Here is a 22,020-nt window from a genome sequence, read left to right as displayed (position 1 = left end):
ATTCATTCATCTCTGCAGACTTAGCGAGAGAATATACTTATTCCTCTTGCATAATTTTCACATATGATTTACCAGGGCACCTGATGGTACACGTCCACATCATGTGGGAATTACATTATTTACCCACCTTTGCTGACTTCTCACTTTTACTTTTTACTTTTAGCATTTCCTCATGAAAATGCAATTTTTATCACACCTGACCACTTCGGCTTCCACATCACTCCCTTCTGGACTCAGCCTCCAATTCTCTCATCTTTCTATTGGCATCTATTCCTTGTCCCCATTCCTTCACTAAAAACAAATTTAAATGCAAAAAAGGCAAAACAGCCTTGCATGTCCTCCCACAGGAATGATGTGGAAAAAGGATAAATGAAAGAAAAAAAATCATTGCAATTTCCTCCCAAAAGGCATTTCTTATATAGTCGTTAAGGAAAAATGCATGAAATGATTTTTGATTCTATATTGTTTGTTATAGTCATTTAAGGCTCATGATTTCTTTTTATCAAAGAGCATCACATTTCTGTCAACAGCTCAATATGTAATTATGCACATGTGTGGCCCAAAATTTTAATTTAGCAACATATTATCCACTCATTAAGCATAAAAATTAGAAAAATTTAAAAAAGCAAAGTAATAATAAGAATAATTCTTTGACATGTTTATGCTTGTGTGTTTCCTCTTCAGTGCATATATATCATAATGACTTCGGACTGTGTATATGTGTTTCTTGTGGAAATGTGAAAAATCCAATGACGGTGTCCAAATCTAATTTTGGATGTAATGTAATGCAATGATTATGGCAAAAATGCTAATCACAAATACAGTCCTATACTGAGGTCACGATTGTTTGTCATGATCATTCATTAATTTTAGAAACAAAAAATGTTTTTATTGCACCATCGTTGATAGGTTTGTAGCTTAAACCTATTCGCTGGAACGTTCAAGATAATTTAATTACACAGCAAAAGCATTGAACACCAAGTAGGCAAAGTTCTTCGTGTTACTCGTGCATGAGGGAGACCTGCCTGGAGCCAAGTGTCGTTCCACCCACTTGACCTCCGTCAGACTCTCAGCCAGGTTCCCCATAGCACTCCTTTTATTGAGCTCACATGAATATACATAGGTTCATTAACATATGACGTCTACATACACACAAAGAGTACCTTGCCTGTGCGTTGCGTAAGTATGTGTGTGTGCGTGTGTGTGTGTGTGTGTGTGGGGTCAAGATGTGACCCTGTGAAGACTCCCCAAAGCTGGTGCCAGGAGTCTAGCGGTCCATCTAAACAAAAGGCTCTTAGCCTAAAACTGACATAGCTACGTTTATCCTACCATAAAACAATAAGACAAGGTACGACCTCTTCCCATGCTCCCAGGATGTAGGTGTGAATGCCAGAAAACTCTGGAATGCACACAAAGTCTTTGCAGACTATTAAGAATCACACATCCTATCACTACACAATCGATTATACACCTCTAAGCATATATGGTTAAATATTTTTAAGCATAAATGACAATAAACAATACAAATCTAACAGTCGTGTAAAAAGGACACTGATGTAACACATTCACATCTGTAGAAATCTAAGAATTATGAAAAATATTTGTATATTTTGCACCAAAGCCTGACACAAAATGAAATCACAGGGGCATTGTAAATGAATCCTTATAGATTAATCTTTGCAGACAAACTGTATAAAATCTTTCCCTCCATTCATTCTACCTGCATGATGGATGTGACTAAAACTCACAACAAAGTGTTCAAACAGCTGTGAGAGCCCTCTATTTCCCCTTCAGTGTTTTGAATACAGCACAGGTTTTGCCAGTTTGGAAAAATAATTGCTTGGGGGGATAACGCATCTTTTGTCCAGTAAGTTGACCATTTTACTCACCGTGTTTAATGGACATGCATCTCTGGCCAAATGGAATGTGATTGCGCTGATGATTTCAGTGTGTCTTTGTGAGCTGGATGGATACACTGACACGCACAAAGGCTTGCTTTCATGGATGTCTGAGTTGATGTTGGACGTTTCATGTTAGCCACCATTGTTCTGTTTTTCGAAGCCTTCTTGCATTCATAATACTGTGTTTTGTGGTGTTTTTCCAGGCAGTTGAATAAGTTAGTTTTGTTGTGTAGTTTTTTGTTTTTAACCCTCTGCTATGTTTGATTCTTGTGGTGCGAGCTAAATATCGATAGTCTCGATACCAACTTTGGTATTGGTATCAGATCGCTACTGGCACATAGCACATAGGATTGATACTTCAATACTGTTTTTATTCTCTACGTTTAATATGTAGCCCACTGAATTGTATTAAATAAATCAATTTTTGGAAATGAAAAAAATATACCTCAAACATGCAGAAAGAAAAATGTCTGAACCTTTTTGTGTTGACTGCCAGGTCCATTTTATATATGTCCTGTAGCACATTTAAACAACACAAGATAACCCAAAGTGCTTTAGAGACAGACACATTATATTTCAGGGTCTCCAAAAAGTCCTGCTTTAAAACACATGAAAAACTGAAAGGTGTGTTTTGTTGCGCTAACTGATTATCGTGGAAATTAAAAATCACAGTGATTATTAGTCACTACAAATGTTCAAATTGATGATGATTCATATCATAAATTACTTCAACTTTATTTGTATAGTACATTTAAGTGCTTTACAGGTTCACCCAGCAAAAACAAAGATAAGGGACAATAGAAATAAGCTGTCTTTACAAGTAAAAAGTATTGGTAAAGATATTGGTAACGATATTGTCATCAGCACCACTGGCCTTGTGTTTACATGTTATTGGATTGATACCAAAATATGCAGTATAGTACAGTACTAGTCCAGAAAACTTCCTGCTGCCGTGTGCAGGGAACAGCTGTGACTGTTGTATGCAGGCATCTGGCGAGGCACTGATTTAGAGAACGCTCAGTTTGCTTTTGCTTTCTGTTTTAACTGGGAGAGCATGCATTTCAAATATGGCTCGATCATGCTCATATAATTGTGGGGACACAAATACATGATCAATATTAAAATTTGAAGAATTGCCCTAGTGTAATGTAACTGCTCTTTACATTGCACTAAACCACAAAACAGGAAAACCAAGTTAAGTGTGAGTTTCTTCAGTGAATAATGATGAAATGTGATCATCATCATAATCTATAGCTTAGCAACCAGATGGTTCTCACAAATTCCCCCAGGCTTCTCAGCATGTGTGCTCACACATGTGGGACACTTGTTTGCTGCTTTGTTGCTGCTATCTGATGACAGAGGAAATGAAGCAGCCAGCTCTCTCACAAAACCAAATCCAAATTTCTATGTCCATGCCAACACAGTGCTCACGTAGCATGTGGCTGTTTATCTAGTCTTAGAGGAGCTAGCTACTGTATGTATAAAAGAAACAAACTAGTACATTCATTTCTGTTGTTAACATACTTAAATAACTATGTTTTTCATTCAGCATAACAGTCCCATTATGTAACTCATTTATTAAAATAATATGAATGCTTGAAATCGTACTGCGATGAACACAGGCTTTGGCCATTCCTAAGTATCTTAAATGGTTTCACACGAGAGAGGACCCAAACACAAGACGCATGAGCCCTGGATATAGTCTAAAATGTAAAACATTATTCCAAAAACAGTGGTTGAGCAGGTGCAGGTAGCATGGCAAACAAAACAGGTGAGGAGCACACCAGGGTCAAAGTTCATAAAACAGTTCCAAAAGTTATTACATGAGAAGATTAAATGGCAACACAAAGGAAACCACAAAGGAACACTAGTACTGCTAAGGTTTGATTTTCAAGACAATCCCACAGGTGTGCTATATATATGCTGGCTGACTGAGAACAGTTGTAGCAGACAGATAGCAGGTGCTAACGAAGGAGGGGCAGACAGTTACATATGTAGCAGGGAAATTAACAACGACCGAGTAGAAATACCACAAATTGTAAAGTAAGTTTCAAGATTCATAAAGACAATTATAAACAGTAGGTGAAATATTGTATAGCAAAAAGAATGCAATAAAACAAAATACAGATTTTTTTTAAGCATAAATAATCAAATAAAGCAGCATAAACAAGAGGTTTGTGGTGCAAATTGCAGACTTTTGTTATTTGCGCCTTTTAATTACTTTACATAATTTTCGGTACAATTTAATTTTTTTTATTTATATGGATATAGTGCATGTGTAGCATTCATTTCGTTGTTTAGTTCCTATTTAATTCAGGAACACTTTACAATATATTCATATTGTTATGCATTTATAACCTGTTACTGTCATGTACATAACAAAATTACAACAAAATTAAAGTAAAGTAAATTTAAAACGTATCCCATGCCAACATGTCAGTCTAAAAACCCATTGCCATAATAAATAGCTCTATAGAGCATTATTAGTTCTTTCACCTTCAGATCACTCTGTTAACCTTGAAGGTGAGGTCAAAGGTCAAATGTTACATGTTATTTTAAGTTCACCTTGAATGCCTTATTGGGTGTATGCCAAAATTTTAGATGGATTGTTAAAAAGACCCCACTCTACACAACTACAAAGTTTTATTAGAATTCATTCAAAACCTTTCACCCTATCACACGCTACCAAATACATAACCTCCTGGGTGGAGGTAATAAAAAGGCATGAGAACTCATTCTGGTTTAAAAACCAAATAAAATGGGTTTTAAAAGGGTCCAATGTTTAGGGGGTCCTGGCATGAGCAGGCAGTTTTTTCCACAGTTCAGCGGCAGTTCCTGCAAACTTCCCAATCGTGCCTATGTTTAATCTGAAATTGGGACAACTGCGAATTTTTGCTTTGTAGACCTCAGTGATCTACAGAGAGTGTGCAAAGTAAAAAGATCAGAGATGCAAAAAGATGCCAACCCATGCAGCATCTTAAAAACAAACACTGAAATCTTAAAATCAGGTCTAAAACTGACTGGTAGCCAGTTGTATGGAAGCTGAGAGGAGGAACGTGTCGTCTCACTTGCATGTGCCAGTTAAGAGCTGAGCTGCGATGTTTTGGACCAGCTGCAGTGAACCGATCAATGACAGGCTGACAGCTGAATAAAGACTGTTACAACAGTAAAGAGTAGATGAAATAAGGCATGCATGACCTTTCTGAAGTTGAAAAACTGTCATGTTTGCATGTACCCAAAGTAAAAAGAACTTAGTTTACAGGGATTTTAGACACTATGGCTTCTCATAAACAGGAAGTTCCATCAGAAAGAAACTTGAAATGTCCTTTTTGCTTTGCCATGCCAATAACGGCCACTGACGAGAGCCCTTTTCTGTTGGACTTCAACAATCAATCACAGTAAAGCAATTGCAGGACCAAAGGTTTACCGGCAGAATATTGCATAGTAATGAGATGATAAATGGTATTCATTTCACCTGTCAGTGATTTTAATGTTGGAGCTGATCAGTGTAAATCTCTGTGTGCATGTTTATCCATGCTCTATGCATCACTCTGCAGTGCCTAATTTAACTGTTAATGTGGGAAATGCGCACCTATACAAACACAACTGTCAGTAATGAACATTAATCTATCCACAGATAATTTGTGCTTTGTCAGAACATTGGGGAACTGTACAAAAGAGTCACACATACGCACATCCAATTTTTATTTATATCCACTAGAAGAAATGAACAGTATTAGATTACAAAATCTTATCAGTCCATAATTGAAGATGTCATGCTGCATTTGCCACAAAAATCTTGCTGTCCATAGACATTTTTTGGTTTGTGACTGATGTATGCTGTCACATACGCACAGCACACACAACAGTTACAAGTGTTAATCGTGTTAAATGACTGAAATGATTACAGTGACTGTGGAATTCCCTGGTGAAGATCAGTGTATAACAATCTGTGTTTCTGTTGTGCACTCCTTGAATTAAAACTAATATTTATTTGCAGCTAATCTTTCAAGTAATATAAAATCGATTTAAAGTCCAAATATAAAAACAACCCCAGACTGGAACACTGGTAAGTGATCTCAATTATAAGATGATGACATTTTGTGCAAGAAAACATCCCCTGCATGTTTAGAAAAGTGGTGTTCATCATTGACATTTACATTTGAAGTCTATAAGCCATCTGTGACAATCTGGTCACACGGGGCTGGTTGGGATATAACTGGAATATCAAAATGATTGATGTCCATCCAAGCTGAATAACTTATTTCTCCTTGTCAGTCGAAGTGCGCAGTGACAGCGCTGGGCTGACGGACACACACCGAAGCCACATGGGAACGCACAAAAGAATCCATGTGTACATGGTTTAGCTAGAAATACATTTCTGGTGTGCTGTGCATCGTGTACTTTTGACATGGTTTGACAGTTATATGAGACACAGTAAGCTCCCACAATCCCTTTGAGATATGTCTGCGAATTTGCCACGCAAGAGGCCTTTGTCCTTTGCCATCACCACTGACAAGGAATGGGAATGATCAGTAGTTGTTTCACCTCATGAGCACAAAAGTTGTCTTTCAAATCACCTCTGTAGGTGTCAGCAGATGAAATACTGGGCGAGCCAAAAATATGAAAAGTAGAAGGTGAAAGACAGTAAGACCTGGTGGAGCTCTGCCATGTTTATCTGGACATTTGTGTTGTTTTCGTTTCTTTTTGGGGGGCAAAAGTCTTTGAAATAAGTACAACATCTCCAAGTAATGCACCTACTAGTGTCTTTGGTTCCCACTTTTTGTGTAACTGATGATTATTCATGGAAAATGGTTATTAAGTTGAGCTTGCATGAAACAACTCTGCACTTTAAGTGAGCTGTTAAAGAATCCAGCAGTGAGGATTCTGTTGAAAGAACTAATCCCAACTTAACATGCATACATGAACATGGAGACTTAGTATAATCAACAATACCTAAAGCTTAGCGCAAGATGGAGAATAGTATGGAATGAGCTGCATTTTAGATTAGATATGTGCAGGCAGAGCAGTACATCGTCTGACAGCGGGAGCCTGTGAGTCTGAGCTCAGGGCAAACAAAACCCTGATTTAAAAAAAAGAGAAAAAAAAATATCTCAACACACATTTGCAAATCGCCACAGGTGTTTGCAAATCTACCGTGGCACAAGTCTAAAAGCGTAGCAAAAAAATTACGTGTAAAAAGACCTCCAACTGAAAGGGGCCTGTGTTGACACATTCCCTGCTCTGAATAGCAAATCCAGTACAGATTTAGAGACTATTTTAACATTTAATTTAGATCTGATTGCATGCATGGGCTGAGATTCAGTTTCACATCTGTTTGCAGATATTTCTGCCAAAGAATGTCCCAACAAATTTCCAGCAAAAAACATGGATGAAAACAATTCAAATCAGCAGCTGGGGTAACATCAATGCATTGTCTTTTTCTTGTGCATCATTTCATTTCATTTATTTATTTTGTTTCACACATGGTACAGCAGTAATTCATTTCCCATACACAGCCTTCCTTTCAATTAAAGTAACACTTTCCATGCATGAAAAGGAGCAGTAAGAAGAATAAATTCTTATTGACACCTGCCCCTTATCTGTGACAATACAAGTAGGCAACCAAAATTACACTCTGACAATATTCTGCACATAACAAAACAAAACAAACAGAACAATATACTCAACAATGAGCAATACCACTAAACATCAAACTAAAAGGATAATTTTTTCTACAATTAAATTCTATTATTTTCAACTTCTTCATACTGGTTTATCATTTTATTCTTATAGCAGATTTTAAATTGAGAAACATTTGTACAACACTTAAGATGATCATTGAGAGAATTCCAGTTTCTTATGCCTATGACTGTTGGACACATTTGGCTTTGTGTGGTTCGAGCAAACCGATGCTTAAAATAAAACTTCCTTCTGCCGTCCCCATTTTCTGAACACAATACAAATAAACTTTGTAACTTAAGAGGTAGTGTTTTATTTTTTTCCCTAAACATAATAATTAATGTCTGTAATTTCACTATATCTTCTAGTTTTAATAATTTCGATTTTATAAACAAACTATTAGTGTGTCCTCTATATTTAACATTATGCATAATTCGAAGCGCTCTCTTCTGTAATAAATATAATAGTTTCATATTAGTCACGTATGTATTCCCCCATACTTCAACACAATAACTCAGATAGGGTAGAAACAATGAAAAATATATTATTCTCATTGTCTTGTAATCTAATATATATATCTTACATTACCCAGGATATAAATACTTTTAGCCAATTTTTTTTTAATGTTCAATATGAGGTTTCCATGTTAACTTGTCATCCACTATTACACCCAGAAAACAGAATTCTGTCACTCTTTCAATTAATACTCTTCCTCCTTGACACAGTTTCCGAATATCATAAACTTTCAGCGATAACTTATTTACATCAAACCATTTTTTTATTTATTTCATTTCAGTAACCATAATTTTAACCAATTCTTTCAAGTTTTCTCCGGAACAATAAAAATTTGTATCGTCTGCAAACAAAACAAAATTTAACATTTTTGACACATCACAAATGTCATTTATATATAAATTAAAAAGTTTTGGTCCTAAAACAGAACCTTGAGGGACCCCACATTCTGTTTTCATTCTATCAGATGAATTGCCTAAACACGGCACATACTGAAAGCTATTATCTAAATAACTGCTTAATCAGTTCAATACTATTCCTCTCACACCATAAGTACTTAACTTAGAAATCAAGATGGAGTGTTGCAGAGTGTCAAAAGCTTTTTTTAAATCAATGAATACCCCTATAGTATATTTATTATTATGTGCTGCTGATGAAATGTCTTCAATAGTATTCATTAATCCTATTGCTGTTGATCTGTTCCGTCGAAATCCGTAATGACTTTCACTTAACAGTTGATGTTTTTCAATGAAACTATCAAATCTTTGTGCAAAGAGTTTTTCAAGCACTTTAGAAAACTGTGATAGCAATGATACTGGTCTATAATTATTAAAACTATGACTGTCTCCTGATTTATAAAGGGGAGTAACTTTTGCCACTTTCATTCGGTCAGGAAATACACCCGTATAAAATGAGAGATTAAAAATATAACAGAGAGGTTTGATTATACAATCCAAAGTCTTTTTTCCAATGACCATGTCTAACCCATCACAGTCTCTCGATGTCTTGTTTTTAGATTTTGCTACAATAGCTATGATTTCTTTTTCAGTGATTTCCCCTAAAAACATAGACTGTACCACTCTGCTTTCTCCTTTCCATTCGTCATTCCATTCTGAATCATCCTGTTTTCTAATTAAGTTTGTCAGTTTAGGCCAAATATTTACAAAAAAAGAATTAAATGCATTTACCACTTAATTCATATCACTTATGACCTTATTTTTCTTATTAAAGGTAAATTTAAAGATGTATATTTATTACCCAATACGTTTTTAAGATATTTCACGTACCCTTAACATTATTTTTATTTTTGTAAAATAATTTATTATAATACTCTTTCTTAGCCTTTCTGATCATTTAATACTAACTTATTTTTATAAACTTTATATTTCATTTCAGCAGGCTTTGTTCTAAGTTTTATATAATCTCTATACAGTTTATTTTTCTTTTTACATGCATTTTCTAATCCTTTTGTTATCCATGGTTTACCAGTAGTTTTCTTTTTCTTTTTGCTTATATCATACCAGTGGACAGTGATTTTCATACAAAACCAGATAAGTATTTAAGAATGTCTCGTATGCAGCATTGACGTCATTTACATAAACCTCATTCCAATCTTCTTTCATAAGATCTTGCCTGAACTCATTTATTGCATCATCATTTCTAATTCTTATATATCTGTCCGCACACACTTCCTCCTTTCGTGTCATTTTATAATCTAAAGTAACAAAAATAGGTAAATGATCACTTATGTCATTTATGACAAGACTACTTATAATGTTGCTTTCCAAGCAATTAATGAAAATGTGATCAATTGAAGTAGCTGACTCTTCAGTTATTCTAGTAGGTTTAGTAATCAGAGGGTAGAACCCTCTTCCAAATAATAACTCAATCTGATGATGCCTTATGATTGGACATTAAAAAAAAAAAAAAACAATATTATAATCCCCGCAAATACAGAATGTCTTATTTCCCTTTACCTTGCTCAATAAATCTTCTACTACATCTGTGAATGTTTCTATCAGTGTCCCAGGCCTCCTATACATACAAGTAACAATTATATTACTCTTTCTTTCCATTTCTATTTCTACTGTCACACACTCCACAGACATACAGGGAGTGCAGAATTATTAGGCAAGTTGCATTTTTGAGGAATAATTTTATTATTGAACAACAACCATGTTCTCAATGAACCCAAAAAACTCATTAATATCAAAGCTGAATGTTTGTGGAAGTAGTTTTTAGTTTGTTTTTAGTTTTAGCTATTTTAGGGGGATATCTGTGTGTGCAGGTGACTATTACTGTGCATAATTATTAGGCAACTTAACAAAAAACAAATATATACCCATTTCAATTATTTATTTTTTTACCAGTGAAACCAATATAACATCTCCACATTCACAAATATACATTTCTGACATTCAAAAACAAAACAAAAACAAATCAGGGACCAATATAGCCACCTTTCTTTGCAAGGACACTCAAAAGCCTGCCATCCATGGATTCTGTCAGTGTTTTGATCTGTTCACCATCAACATTGCGTGCAGCAGCAACCACAGCCTCCCAGACACTGTTCAGAGAGGTGTACTGTTTTCCCTCCTTGTAAATCTCACATTTGATGATGGACCACAGGTTCTCAATGGGGTTCAGATCAGGTGAACAAGGAGGCCATGTCATTAGTTTTTCTTCTTTTATACCCTTTCTTGCCAGCCACGCTGTGGAGTACTTGGACGCGTGTGATGGAGCATTGTCCTGCATGAAAATCATGTTTTTCTTGAAGGATGCAGACTTCTTCCTGTACCACTGCTTGAAGAAGGTGTCTTCCAGAAACTGGCAGTAGGACTGGGAGTTGAGCTTGACTCCATCCTCAACCCGAAAAGGCCCCACAAGCTCATCTTTGATGATACCAGCCCAAACCAGTACTCCACCTCCACCTTGCTGGCGTCTGAGTCGGACTGGAGCTCTCTGCCCTTTACCAATCCAGCCACGGGCCCATCCATCTGGCCCATCAAGACTCACTCTCATTTCATCAGTCCATAAAACCTTAGAAGAATCAGTCTTGAGATATTTCTGATGATATAATTCATACCCATCAATGTGAAAGTCCCAACCCCGTTCCTCATCTACCCATGTTACTGATAGTGCTATCACTTTAAACTTGCCTTTCAGATTATTCAAAAAATCATTGATCAGAACAAAACTTTTATAGAGGCTTCTACAGTTGAAATGAATTCATGAAAATGCATTGCCCAAGTCAACATTATCCCTAAATCGATTCTCATAATACTCGCATGTAACATTAATTGCATTAAGCACATTCCTTTCTGGATCTATATTATTTTCAAAATCATGTAATTTGTAATCCGAATCTTCAGTCATTGTGATTGGGTATTCTTTAAATGTCTGTAATCCTTATGACATACCCATTAACATTCGTACAAGTATTTCACAACGCATAATGGTACCGTCGATCCCAGTTCCTGGATCTTCACCTGCAGCTTCACACTAATACTCTTCCAGTCTACTGTCTCATACCTTGCCATTTTCCCCCTCTGACAGTCTTTTATTGAATACGTTCGGCTAGTTGTTAGCAAACACATCATAACAGACCTTCTGCCGTCCGACTGCAACAGTGTAATCATCCCCCGTAGTTATCCAAATCATGAAGATCCCTGATCATTACAACCTTGGCTTCTTCTGCTGTTCCGTTGAGCTTTATCATCACTTTGCAATTTCTTGTCCATGTTGCTTGGATTTTTATTTTTCTTTACGCATGATACGGGCTTGTCTGGCAATATCGGCGTTCTTTTTTGTGAGATGTTCGTTCACATATACTCCACTCCCTTTCAGTTGTCTAGACTGCCTCAGTAGCTCAATTTTGTGTTTTCGATTCACAAATTTTACTACTATTGCTGGAGGTGCGCTGGCATTCTTTCTGGGGAGGGTATAACACGCCGCGATGTTGTTGCTATGCAGGGGAAGTTTTTTACTCGCAAAAAACTCCACTACCTGACGCTCTAATGTTTGTTGCTCCTCCACCGGGGGCTCATCTCCGCCAGACCTCCTCCTCCTTAATCTCCTCCAAATCTTCTTCAATTTTTCTCATCGTTGCCATTTTCTCCTTTTTGTTTGTTTATGTTTTGTTTCAAGCAAAAGATATTTGACTTAGAAATAATCACACAACCTATTCTGAGACGCCAATCTGGCTGTAGCTATATCATTGAGATATAGCGACCGTACCATTCTTTGAATTGGGCAGGGGACTAGCCAGAAAAAAGCCAAAAAAAAGACTTGGATGCCCCAAGAGCTGTGTCCACACTCCTGCCCTTCTACTCTGTCAAAACAGTGACTCTGCCATTTGTGATAAAACTTTGTCTGGGATGAGGCAATCAGCTGTGGGCAGAGGGTAGAAACCGTTTGTAATCTCTGTCTTCACAGCCAACAAGCACACCATGCTGGACCTGCTGAGATAGGGTCCTAGTTCACTGAAAATTGCATCCCATGTAGTAGTCAGTAAATGGTCAAGGTGGACAATGTTCAGTGCAAGACAAAACTCCATTATTAAAATAGTTTCAACAAGGGTCCTTTTGCATGGTGATCATCCTAAGTGACTAGTGACAACAATGGAAATGAGGATATATATAGTTTTGGTAATGGTTTTATTCCATTTTCTAGATGTACTGCAGAGTTGTCAGTACAGTGACTGACACTAAAGACTGAGCATTTGCAGGCAAACGTTTAGAAAGAGAAGATGACAGCTGAATTCATCATGCTCACATTTGAGGGTCAGGCTAGTGCTAAGAGAGCAGCAGTTATGGTGTTTGTGATGCGAGTCAACACATGATCGGAGAGCACATTTCTGCAAATGTATATCATAGAAATGACAGCGTCTCCTTATATCTTCCTCTACAGGTAATGTGTTTGTGGTGAGTCTGGCATTTGCTGACCTTGTGGTAGCCTTCTACCCCTACCCTCTGGTTCTCTACGCTCTTTTCCATGATGGATGGGCTCTGGGAAACACACAATGCATGGTAAGACCACAGAGCTTTCAGCTTGTTTCAGTTTACCACCACTACAGCAGCAATAAGCATACTCCCAGCACAGTCTGACAAAAACACTTCACTCTCTTTCTTTCTGTTCAGGTCAGTGGTTTCCTTATGGGGCTCAGTGTCATCGGTTCCATTTTCAACATCACTGGAATTGCGGTGAACAGATACTGCTATATCTGCCACTCATTCGCATACAGTCGGCTATACAGCTATCGCAACACTTTGATGTTTGTTGCCTTAATTTGGCTGCTCACCGTAGTGGCCATTGTCCCGAATTTCTTCGTTGGTTCCCTGCGTTATGACCCGCGAGTTTACTCCTGCACCTTCGCCCAGAATGTCAGCAGTTCCTACACAGTGGCAGTAGTGGTGGTTCACTTTCTGGTCCCCATTGCTGTGGTTACCTTTTGTTATTTACGCATTTGGGTACTTGTTATTCAGGTGAGTTTCCAGGCTCTCTACATTAATATTTACAGTCTCAAAAATTATATTAAAGCTTTTAGAACAAAGCAATACCACCAACAAAACCAGTAAATACAATACCAGCTGTAAATAATACAGAAACACCAAGAGTAGAATAGAAAAATGTGATGATTTTATGTTTAAACCCTGGATAATTGACCCATTACTTGTGGAGTGTACATTATAAATAGTTTCAAGTACTGAAAAACTCATCACAGTCCATAAAATCCTTGGTTGACATTTATATTACAATTAATGATTAGCGCAATTTTTTTATTTTATTTTTTTTAATTAAAGCTACAAAAAACAAGGATAGTGCATATTTGTGTTTCTGTGTGGGTTAGTGAATGTACAGTCAATAAAAATACTGCGCCGAAATTTTTGTAATTTTGTCGCTGTAAACCACTGCATTAGACTTTAAATCAAACAGTCAAAATATGATTGAAATGTGACCTTCAGCTTAAATTCAAAATAGTTTAACAAAAGGACTGCATCAACTATTTATGAATCATAGCCATTTTTGTAGTCCCCCCCCAAAAAAAATAAATAAATAAAATAAAAATAAAAATAAATAAATAAACCAGTTAAAAATCAACAATGTGACACATACTTAAATAGAATGATTGAAGAACTTCATAATATCTAACCGACTCAAGAAAGAGTTTGATGCAGCACTTCCAAACCGTGATCAAGATACACTGTCATAAATGTAAATACGGAGGGTTTACAGCAAAATGCAAACTACTTATTACACTCCAGAACAAGAATGCTAGATTAGACGGCCACAAAACATCTGCATAGAAAGGTTAACTTGTGCCAGAATAATAATAAGATCTATACTATTGAGAAGGAAAGGAAGCGCTCATGACCTGAAACATACCACAGTATGGTATAGAGATGTCTGGCAAAGAAATTGCATATTCTAAGTGGCCAAGTCGGTCACCTGATCTCAGCCCAATAGAGCAATAAAAATAATCCTTACTTTTAAGATCATGTTAGTTTGTCCAGTTACTTTTGAGCCTCTGAAAATGGGGTACCTTGTATAAAATTGGCTGTAAATACTAATCTGTTAATGCAATATTTTTGTTACAGCCCTTTGAATAAAAGCTGGAAGTCTGCACTTCAAAAAGCTCACTTCATAAAAATGCATTCTCAGCAAAGAATTTTTCATTCACATCATTTACAATTATGTCCAATATGTTTTCTTTATGTCCAGGTGCGTCGTAAAGTGAAGACAGAAGAAAGCCCTCGCCTGAGACCGAGTGACTTGCGGAATTTCATCACCATGTTTGTGGTATTTGTGTTGTTTGCCATTTGCTGGGCTCCACTTAACCTGATTGGCTTGGCAGTGGCGATTGATCCGTCCCGCGTGGCTCCTCGTATCCCTGAGTGGCTTTTTGTAGTCAGCTACTTTATGGCCTACTTCAACAGCTGTCTGAACGCCATAATCTATGGCTTACTGAACCGAAATTTCAGGAATGAGTACAAACGCATTGTCACCTCCGTCTGGGTGACTCGGCTCTTTGTGACGGAGACTTCACGAGCCGCCACGGACGGAAGGAGCATGAGGAGCAAGCAATCGCCGCCTCCGCCACTCAATAACAACGAGTCAGTCAGAGATCGCACAAACAAAGAATGAAGTCTGAATTCTTGAGCCTATTAAATGCTAATTCCTGTTTTGTGTTACATCCAGGTAGTTGTGCAGCTAAAGAGTATTAAGTAATGAATGAAACTGAAAGACATGGCTTTGTTTTCTTGTAGTTTACCAAGATATGAAGAATTCTATCATTTAAACTCAGAGTTTTTACCAGTGATGGGTTTTAATAACTGTGATTTGCGTCAATGGAGCAAACCCTTTAGAGATTATATCTGACAGCTAAGCCATGTATTGCAGTTTCATGTTGTTATTACTCTAACAATCTGAATGACACATTACTAAAATGTGATATCCTTTAATGTCTGCTGCTGTAGACTTTAAGACATAATTCACCAAACTGGGTGGCCAATGGTAACCACACACTTGTCTTTAGTAACTTCAGAAGCCTCAAATCGTAAAACTCGCCTCACCTGAACGTCAGATTAGTACAAGAGGAAATGATGTCTCACTGTTGATAATATACAGTATAATATCAGTTTGATAGAGTTTTATATGGTGAAAGTGCTAAGCCTAAATGCTGCAGTAGCATAATACTTAATACTGTCTGGTTTGACCTTCTTGCACTGCGAACAACAGGAAACAAAATCTTAGTAATAAACATGACAAATTAATTCAGGTGATGGATGGCACAAAACAAGTTGAGAGAAAAACTAGCATCAAACCATGTAATATGTGCTAATTAACATATCTGTTTTATTTTAGTGCACATGATGTAGCTTGTGGAGGATACCTGTGTGTCTGCTGATGCTGCTCAACCAATCAGTCACTCAACAAATAAGCTATGCTTCATATCTGCTATAGTTGGTGTGATATGGCTATCTAGGCTTCTTGCAATACCGAAGAAAAGACCCAAACTTATACTTGTAAATTAGAGAAATTTCTATAAGTTCTATAAATGTGAAATAAAAATTGTAAAAAAAATTACATAAGGTGACCAGAAATGGTCATTTTGCATCATAATCAGTTTTGATACTACAGGTATTATGTTATAGTGAACCTTTTGTACTTTTGCTAAGGTAGAAACTCAGTACACACAGCATTAAATCCATCTGAATCTACAGAAATAAAAGTGCAATGCAATAACTTATTCAGTTTCATCAAATATCCAAGTGCAGCAAATGGACAGTTCCCTGTGGACACTTTCCTATGCAATTCAAAACACACTGTGCGCTCCAATCCAAGTTCTCCAACATAAGTTGCATCTGAAAACAGTATTAAGTTAACTCAGCTAGTTCCTAACCTTAGCACATCCATATTTCAAGAAGATGTCATGGTATATTTCTGATTTGCCGCACTGCTGCTCTCTAGACCGCATAATAACAAAAAGACTGAGACACACAACAAGTTCATGAAGCTGTTCTCCTTTCACTGCTAAAGCCCTGCGAATGCAGCAAGCAGTTTAGACTGGGCTCAGGTTCCTCTGCCTCCTACATCATATGCTGTGCAGTACGATGTAGTGGTGATATGTTTATTTATGCTGAAATACTTATGCAAAGCTTTAGCTTTTCATTTAATAGGTAATTTAGTATCTTTGTTTATTAATGCTGTTCGTGATAATTTTTTATTTAAAAAAAAAAGCTGAATTCACCATGGATACACGTCGATGCTTTCATTGTGGAAAGTAAAACAAAGAGAAGCAATGAGAGTACATTAGTGAAATGTAAGGAGCGGGTCACTTGCTTGTATTAAATTTGACAGGAGGATGACACTCATTGCCTCTTATCAGTAAACAGTGTTTTATACATCGTAGATGTCCGAGTAAGTTCTGTTCATATCCGTTTTCCCATCTCAGGGTGCCTACTGAACATTTTTCTTGTGATATGTTTTGTTGTCCAAAACATTTACAGTTCATTAGCTACCTTACGAGGGAGTCCGAAGACATTTCAAAGGGATATTTTGTAAATTAGTGTTAGTGTTGTTTTTACCTGTGCTATGATGTTATCAGAGATGTATTAAAATGTGTTTTTTTATGTATATTTGAAACTCTACAACCCCACATAATAACTATATTATTGGATTACTTTTATCATCTCTTCCCATTAACCCCATTATAGTGCATCTAAAACAACCTCTAAGGTAACTGACACGAACATTGCATCACTAAAAAATTCTAAGAATGGTGAAATAAGATGTGCATTAAAATGTAACAGATTTGTTTTTCTGCTTTTCTCTGACATTTAAATGCACTGTTGGTGCACATTCATGTGTTCCCATACAGGCTGACGTGTGCAAAGCGAGACGCTCACAGATGCCGAGCTCAAAGTTATACCACAAAGACAGAAGTGTAAACCTTACAGACAGAGAGGGAATATTTCAAAGCAAACACTGAAATATGTGGTGCAGAAAAGGGAAGGTGGGGAAGAATAGCAGTGGTTTATTATTTTGTGTTTGAAAGGAAAACATATGGAGGGACTGTGCGGCTTCTTTGGGAACAGAGGAATTGGGAAGGTCACTTCCCCATCAGGGAAGCAGAAGTGGTGCCCAGGTCACTGGAGGGAAGAGAAAGTTGTAAAAACAACAACTAGAAAGGCGATGCTGGTATTGACAGAGAAAACTAATCTGGAGAGTGTTTTAGATGCACTTGGAGGGAGCTAAAGACTTCAGTTCAAACCAAAGAAATGGATGTAGGTGAAGGGGGTTATGTGCACATACACTTTATCATGATGTTGCTGGGGGACATTTTTAGAATACCTTCAGTCCCTAAAGTTTTTCTTTTTGTTTTTTCTTCAATTTAAAACTACTGCCTTATAGTTAATACAATCGTGTCAAACTTTTAAATATTATACGGCAAGTGCCATAGTGTCTATTAATAATGAACCCATTCAGCAAACCTGGTTTGCCTCCATACTGCTTCTTTTTATGTATTCAGGACAGCTGTCTATAGAAAGTTTTCTCTGCAGCATTGCACATAAGTTCATATGCAGACCTCAGGCAGGAGACTAAATTGCTGAAACACAAGAACAAGTGTTATCTTTTTTTTTTTCCTTTGTGTCTTTGTCTTGTATACACTAGGGCAAAATTATGTAGCTTTGTTCATTTATGTTCCCTGCGCTCACAGTGTGGGCCTATTTCTCCATGCCACCAAATATTACACATTCCTTGATAAATTAATGGTTTGCTGTAATTAAAATGCTGTTTTCCATCACCTACAGCACAACCTCACCAGCTTTACTTTTAAAACCAGTCACCATACTGCAGTTTCTCATCGGGCTTTACCACATGGCAGCAAGGTGATTCATCAATCCTCTTAAATCATGTAAATTGTATGATGAGTTTTTACATTGGCATGGTAACAGATAACTATCTTGAATGCACAGCTATTCCTAGAGGTCCTTATATTAAAGGCATCCTACTTTTTGATCACCATGCTGGACTGTGTTTGCACCAGGTGAGATGCTGCAGCAAAGGGATAAATTGGTGCGCTCCAGCAGAAGTTATCAGTGCGATTGTGCTACGTGTAATTGTAGACGAATCAAAACAACATTTTAAATTCTGAGTCACACAACTTTGGAATTGAAAAAGCTATTTTCGGCTTACTTATGAATGATTTACATACAATTTTACCTCAAAAAGTGAAGACGCAAAGTAAACAGTGAAGATCGTCACTCTGTTTTTCATTGGAAGATTAAAGCCAAGGTTTCTGTGTGCAACTAATCACTTTGAGTGCAGTGCTAAATGAGATGACACACACTGTCTGTCTGTCAGTATGGTGTTGGAGTCTCTCTCACACCTTCCCCAAATGCTGTACGCAATATTAACGCACTATTGACTTTCTAGTAAAAGAGGAATGTCCTAATCATTTTAAATGATCATTTCCACATTGTGATCTGTAGCGTGAGCCCAGGTGCCAGTTTGCATTTGAAGAAGCGAATACCCATTTGGCAGTGTAAACACATTCATCATTCATTCGCTTTACATCTTTCAACAGATGGGTTTCCAAATTACAGGCTACTACACAGATCACAAGATATTCCCAAATTATAACTTGATGAAGTCAAAATTTCATAAAATTAAATGAATCAGAGAGAAACACTCATATGGTGAATACACTTATTAAAGCTGTTACTCGTTAAGCCTTCATAGCCTTTTAATGACTGCTGTGCAGCAGGCTGGCAAGCAAATATTAAAAAAGGTATCCACGAAATCTGAGCTACAAGCCTACATGACACATTATGCCTCATATAAAGTTTTTATTGATTGAGGGATATTGGCACATGATGAACACGTTAACCCTGAGATGTCACTGTTCCTGTCTTTTATTTTGATCTGCACGAATTTCTTAAACAGCATTCAGTTTTGCATGTGTGTGAGTGCGTGTCTGTGTGTCACTAATAGATTATTTAAGAGCATGACAACACCAGCCGAAAAGGATGAAAGACTGCTCAAATTACAAGCAAAGCACTTTCTCAAAGAGGAAAATAAAATGATAGGCCTTGGGAACATAACTGAATGCACTTACAGTATCCTGTAAAGGACATAAAAAAATCAAACCACAGAAAGGGAGAGAAAAAAACCTTGTGTATGCACCTTTTGTACTGTTTACATATAAGAAACCCTATATGTGTCATTTACAACTGTGACTACGACAACAACAATTAAATATTTGCAAAGCACAAGTGCTTTTCAACTGATTAACTTTTACGCTCAGTGGCCACTTAATCGTTTGCAGCTCATTAGACACTTTTCGTTTGTCTGCTGCCTGCAGTGATGAACTCAATCATCTAAATCTTTTCAGTCTTACAAAAGAAGTTGTGCTCATGCTGACCAGGTGCTGCAAAAGATGGAGAATTCATAAACAGTTTGTAACTATTTAAATGTGGCAACTGACTGTGTATCTTAATGTCCTAAATGGCTTTTGTGAAATTTTTTTAAAAATGCTTTATTACTTTTTTTTGGTGTGAAACGCCACCAGATTAAGCAGGACAGTTGCTATGTTACATTTCAGGTGTGTAGCCACTTGACTACTTGTGTCATGATAAATGTTTTCTGTTCCAGAGGCTGTGTGAATGTGCATGCTTGTCTGATGTTATTTATGACCGACACTAATTGGCATGAATTCACAAATGGGGGCAGGATGCCCAGAGGTCTGAGTCCGAGTAACCAAAGGGAAATCTGTGGAATGTAACGAAATTTAAAATTTCATCACAAAAAAAAAAAAGAAAAAGGAAAAAAAAAAGACAATGTTGTGATACTGAGTCTGCTTAAAATGAACTGTGTGTAAAAAGAAAAAAAAAAAAAAACAACCCATGAATTATATGTACAATTCTCCTAAAACACAATGTTATGGAAAATAAAATTCATATATCATGCTTTGTTGGATTTAGTCATTGATGTGTTGTTATTTATTTTTTTTAAATCGGCATATTTTAGAAAAGACTTTTGTTGCTTCCCAGCACTTTGTTCAATTCAATTCAATTTTATTTTATTTATATAGCGCCAAATCACAACAAAAGTCGCCTCTTGTTCCATATAATATTTCAGCATGCAGCTAAAAAGGTTTCTTAAAAGCCTGAATTGACTAAAAAATGACTCATCTCTGTGTAGATGTGTGATTATGAACTTTTTAAGGGTCATTTTTCTTTTTATGAGACACCCTCTTACTCTCCTAAGGTTTAGAATTATGACTGACCTGGGGCTGGAAAGCTTTTGCCAGCTTGTGGTGCATACTTTTGAACTCCCTGAACTCCCTGCCATTAGACTATGCCGCTTTGCACTCGCACTGAATGTTAGACTGGAAAAGGTGAAGATCTAAATTTGGGGGACTGCAAAGTTGCTTCACATTGCCACAGAGAGATAAAAACATTAAAAAATGTATACTTAATCAGAATCAGAAAGACTTTATTTATCTCCGAGGGGCAATTAAGAGATAAGTCCATTTATCAAACCTATATTTAGATTCTTGAGCTCTCAATTAAATCACTTTAATAGAATAAACACAGATATTTTTTTACATAGCTGTGCAGAGTAAATATAAGTGGAAAGAACTGTCTAACAGGGTGGCTGTTAGTCAAGTCAAAGCAGATTAGATTGCAACAGACCGTGGGATGAGTAGCTGGAGGTGATTCAGCACCGGAGGCAAAGATTACGATTAAGAAATGAGGGTGTGGTTTAGAGAAACTTCTCCTTGCTCATGATGAATAATTGCAGGCGCTGATATCCAGATGGTAGTCTACTCACTCTCATTATCAAACGCAGTGCACACATCACTACTATAATGGGATATTAGTGGAAAAAGACAAATCAGCTGCTCCAATAGAAGCTACACAGCATGTAATATCACCTCATAAAACACTCTCCACATGAAATACTTTGTAAATTCAACATGATAATTTCTGGGGATATGATGTGATGAGATTTCAAAACTTAACTAGGTGAAACTTAAGTGTATATAATACTCTACAGACAGAAACTTGGCCCTTTATAACAGCAACCTACTGATTAGGTAGGCTGGTTTTATATCAATGTGATTAATATGACAAGTGTAATTATTGTGTTCCCCTTTACTGTAATTATTACCACCCTGCTCAGCTCAGAAAAGATATGTCCTCCTCAGTATTTGTTGTTAAGTGGCTACAGTGAATATCAAAAGTTTAAAAGATCAGCAAAGACTTTAAAGTCATATTTAAAGCTGACGTCTCTGCCTGCTGTAGACCAAAGCTCAACTCACTGAATGCAATTGCCTTCAGTAATTCTGATTAACATTTAATGTGTAAAGGGGAACTTTGATTGCATCTAATGCATGGATTAACAAAGATAATCCATG

The 22,020-nt window shown here is 36.8% G+C and overlaps 1 protein-coding gene across 1 annotated transcript in view; it reads left to right on the top strand.

Moving 5' to 3' along the window:
* Positions 1 to 20,481, top strand: part of mtnr1bb (melatonin receptor 1Bb) — a 49,386-nt gene extending 28,905 nt beyond the window's left edge. Inside the window, exons 2-4 of the mRNA XM_040033187.1 lie at positions 13,005 to 13,123; positions 13,235 to 13,579; positions 14,817 to 20,481. Coding sequence (XP_039889121.1) covers positions 13,005 to 13,123; positions 13,235 to 13,579; positions 14,817 to 15,239 — 887 coding nt within the window. The 3' untranslated portion in view covers positions 15,240 to 20,481. The remainder of the gene's footprint in view (positions 1 to 13,004; positions 13,124 to 13,234; positions 13,580 to 14,816) is intronic.
* Positions 20,482 to 22,020: the final 1,539 nt, after the last annotated feature.

The sequence above is a fragment of the Simochromis diagramma genome, unplaced genomic scaffold, assembly GCF_900408965.1.
Source record: "Simochromis diagramma unplaced genomic scaffold, fSimDia1.1 OVJJ01000216.1, whole genome shotgun sequence".
NCBI classification, from domain to species: domain Eukaryota; kingdom Metazoa; phylum Chordata; class Actinopteri; order Cichliformes; family Cichlidae; genus Simochromis; species Simochromis diagramma.
This window is presented reverse-complemented; position numbering and strand designations above follow the sequence as displayed.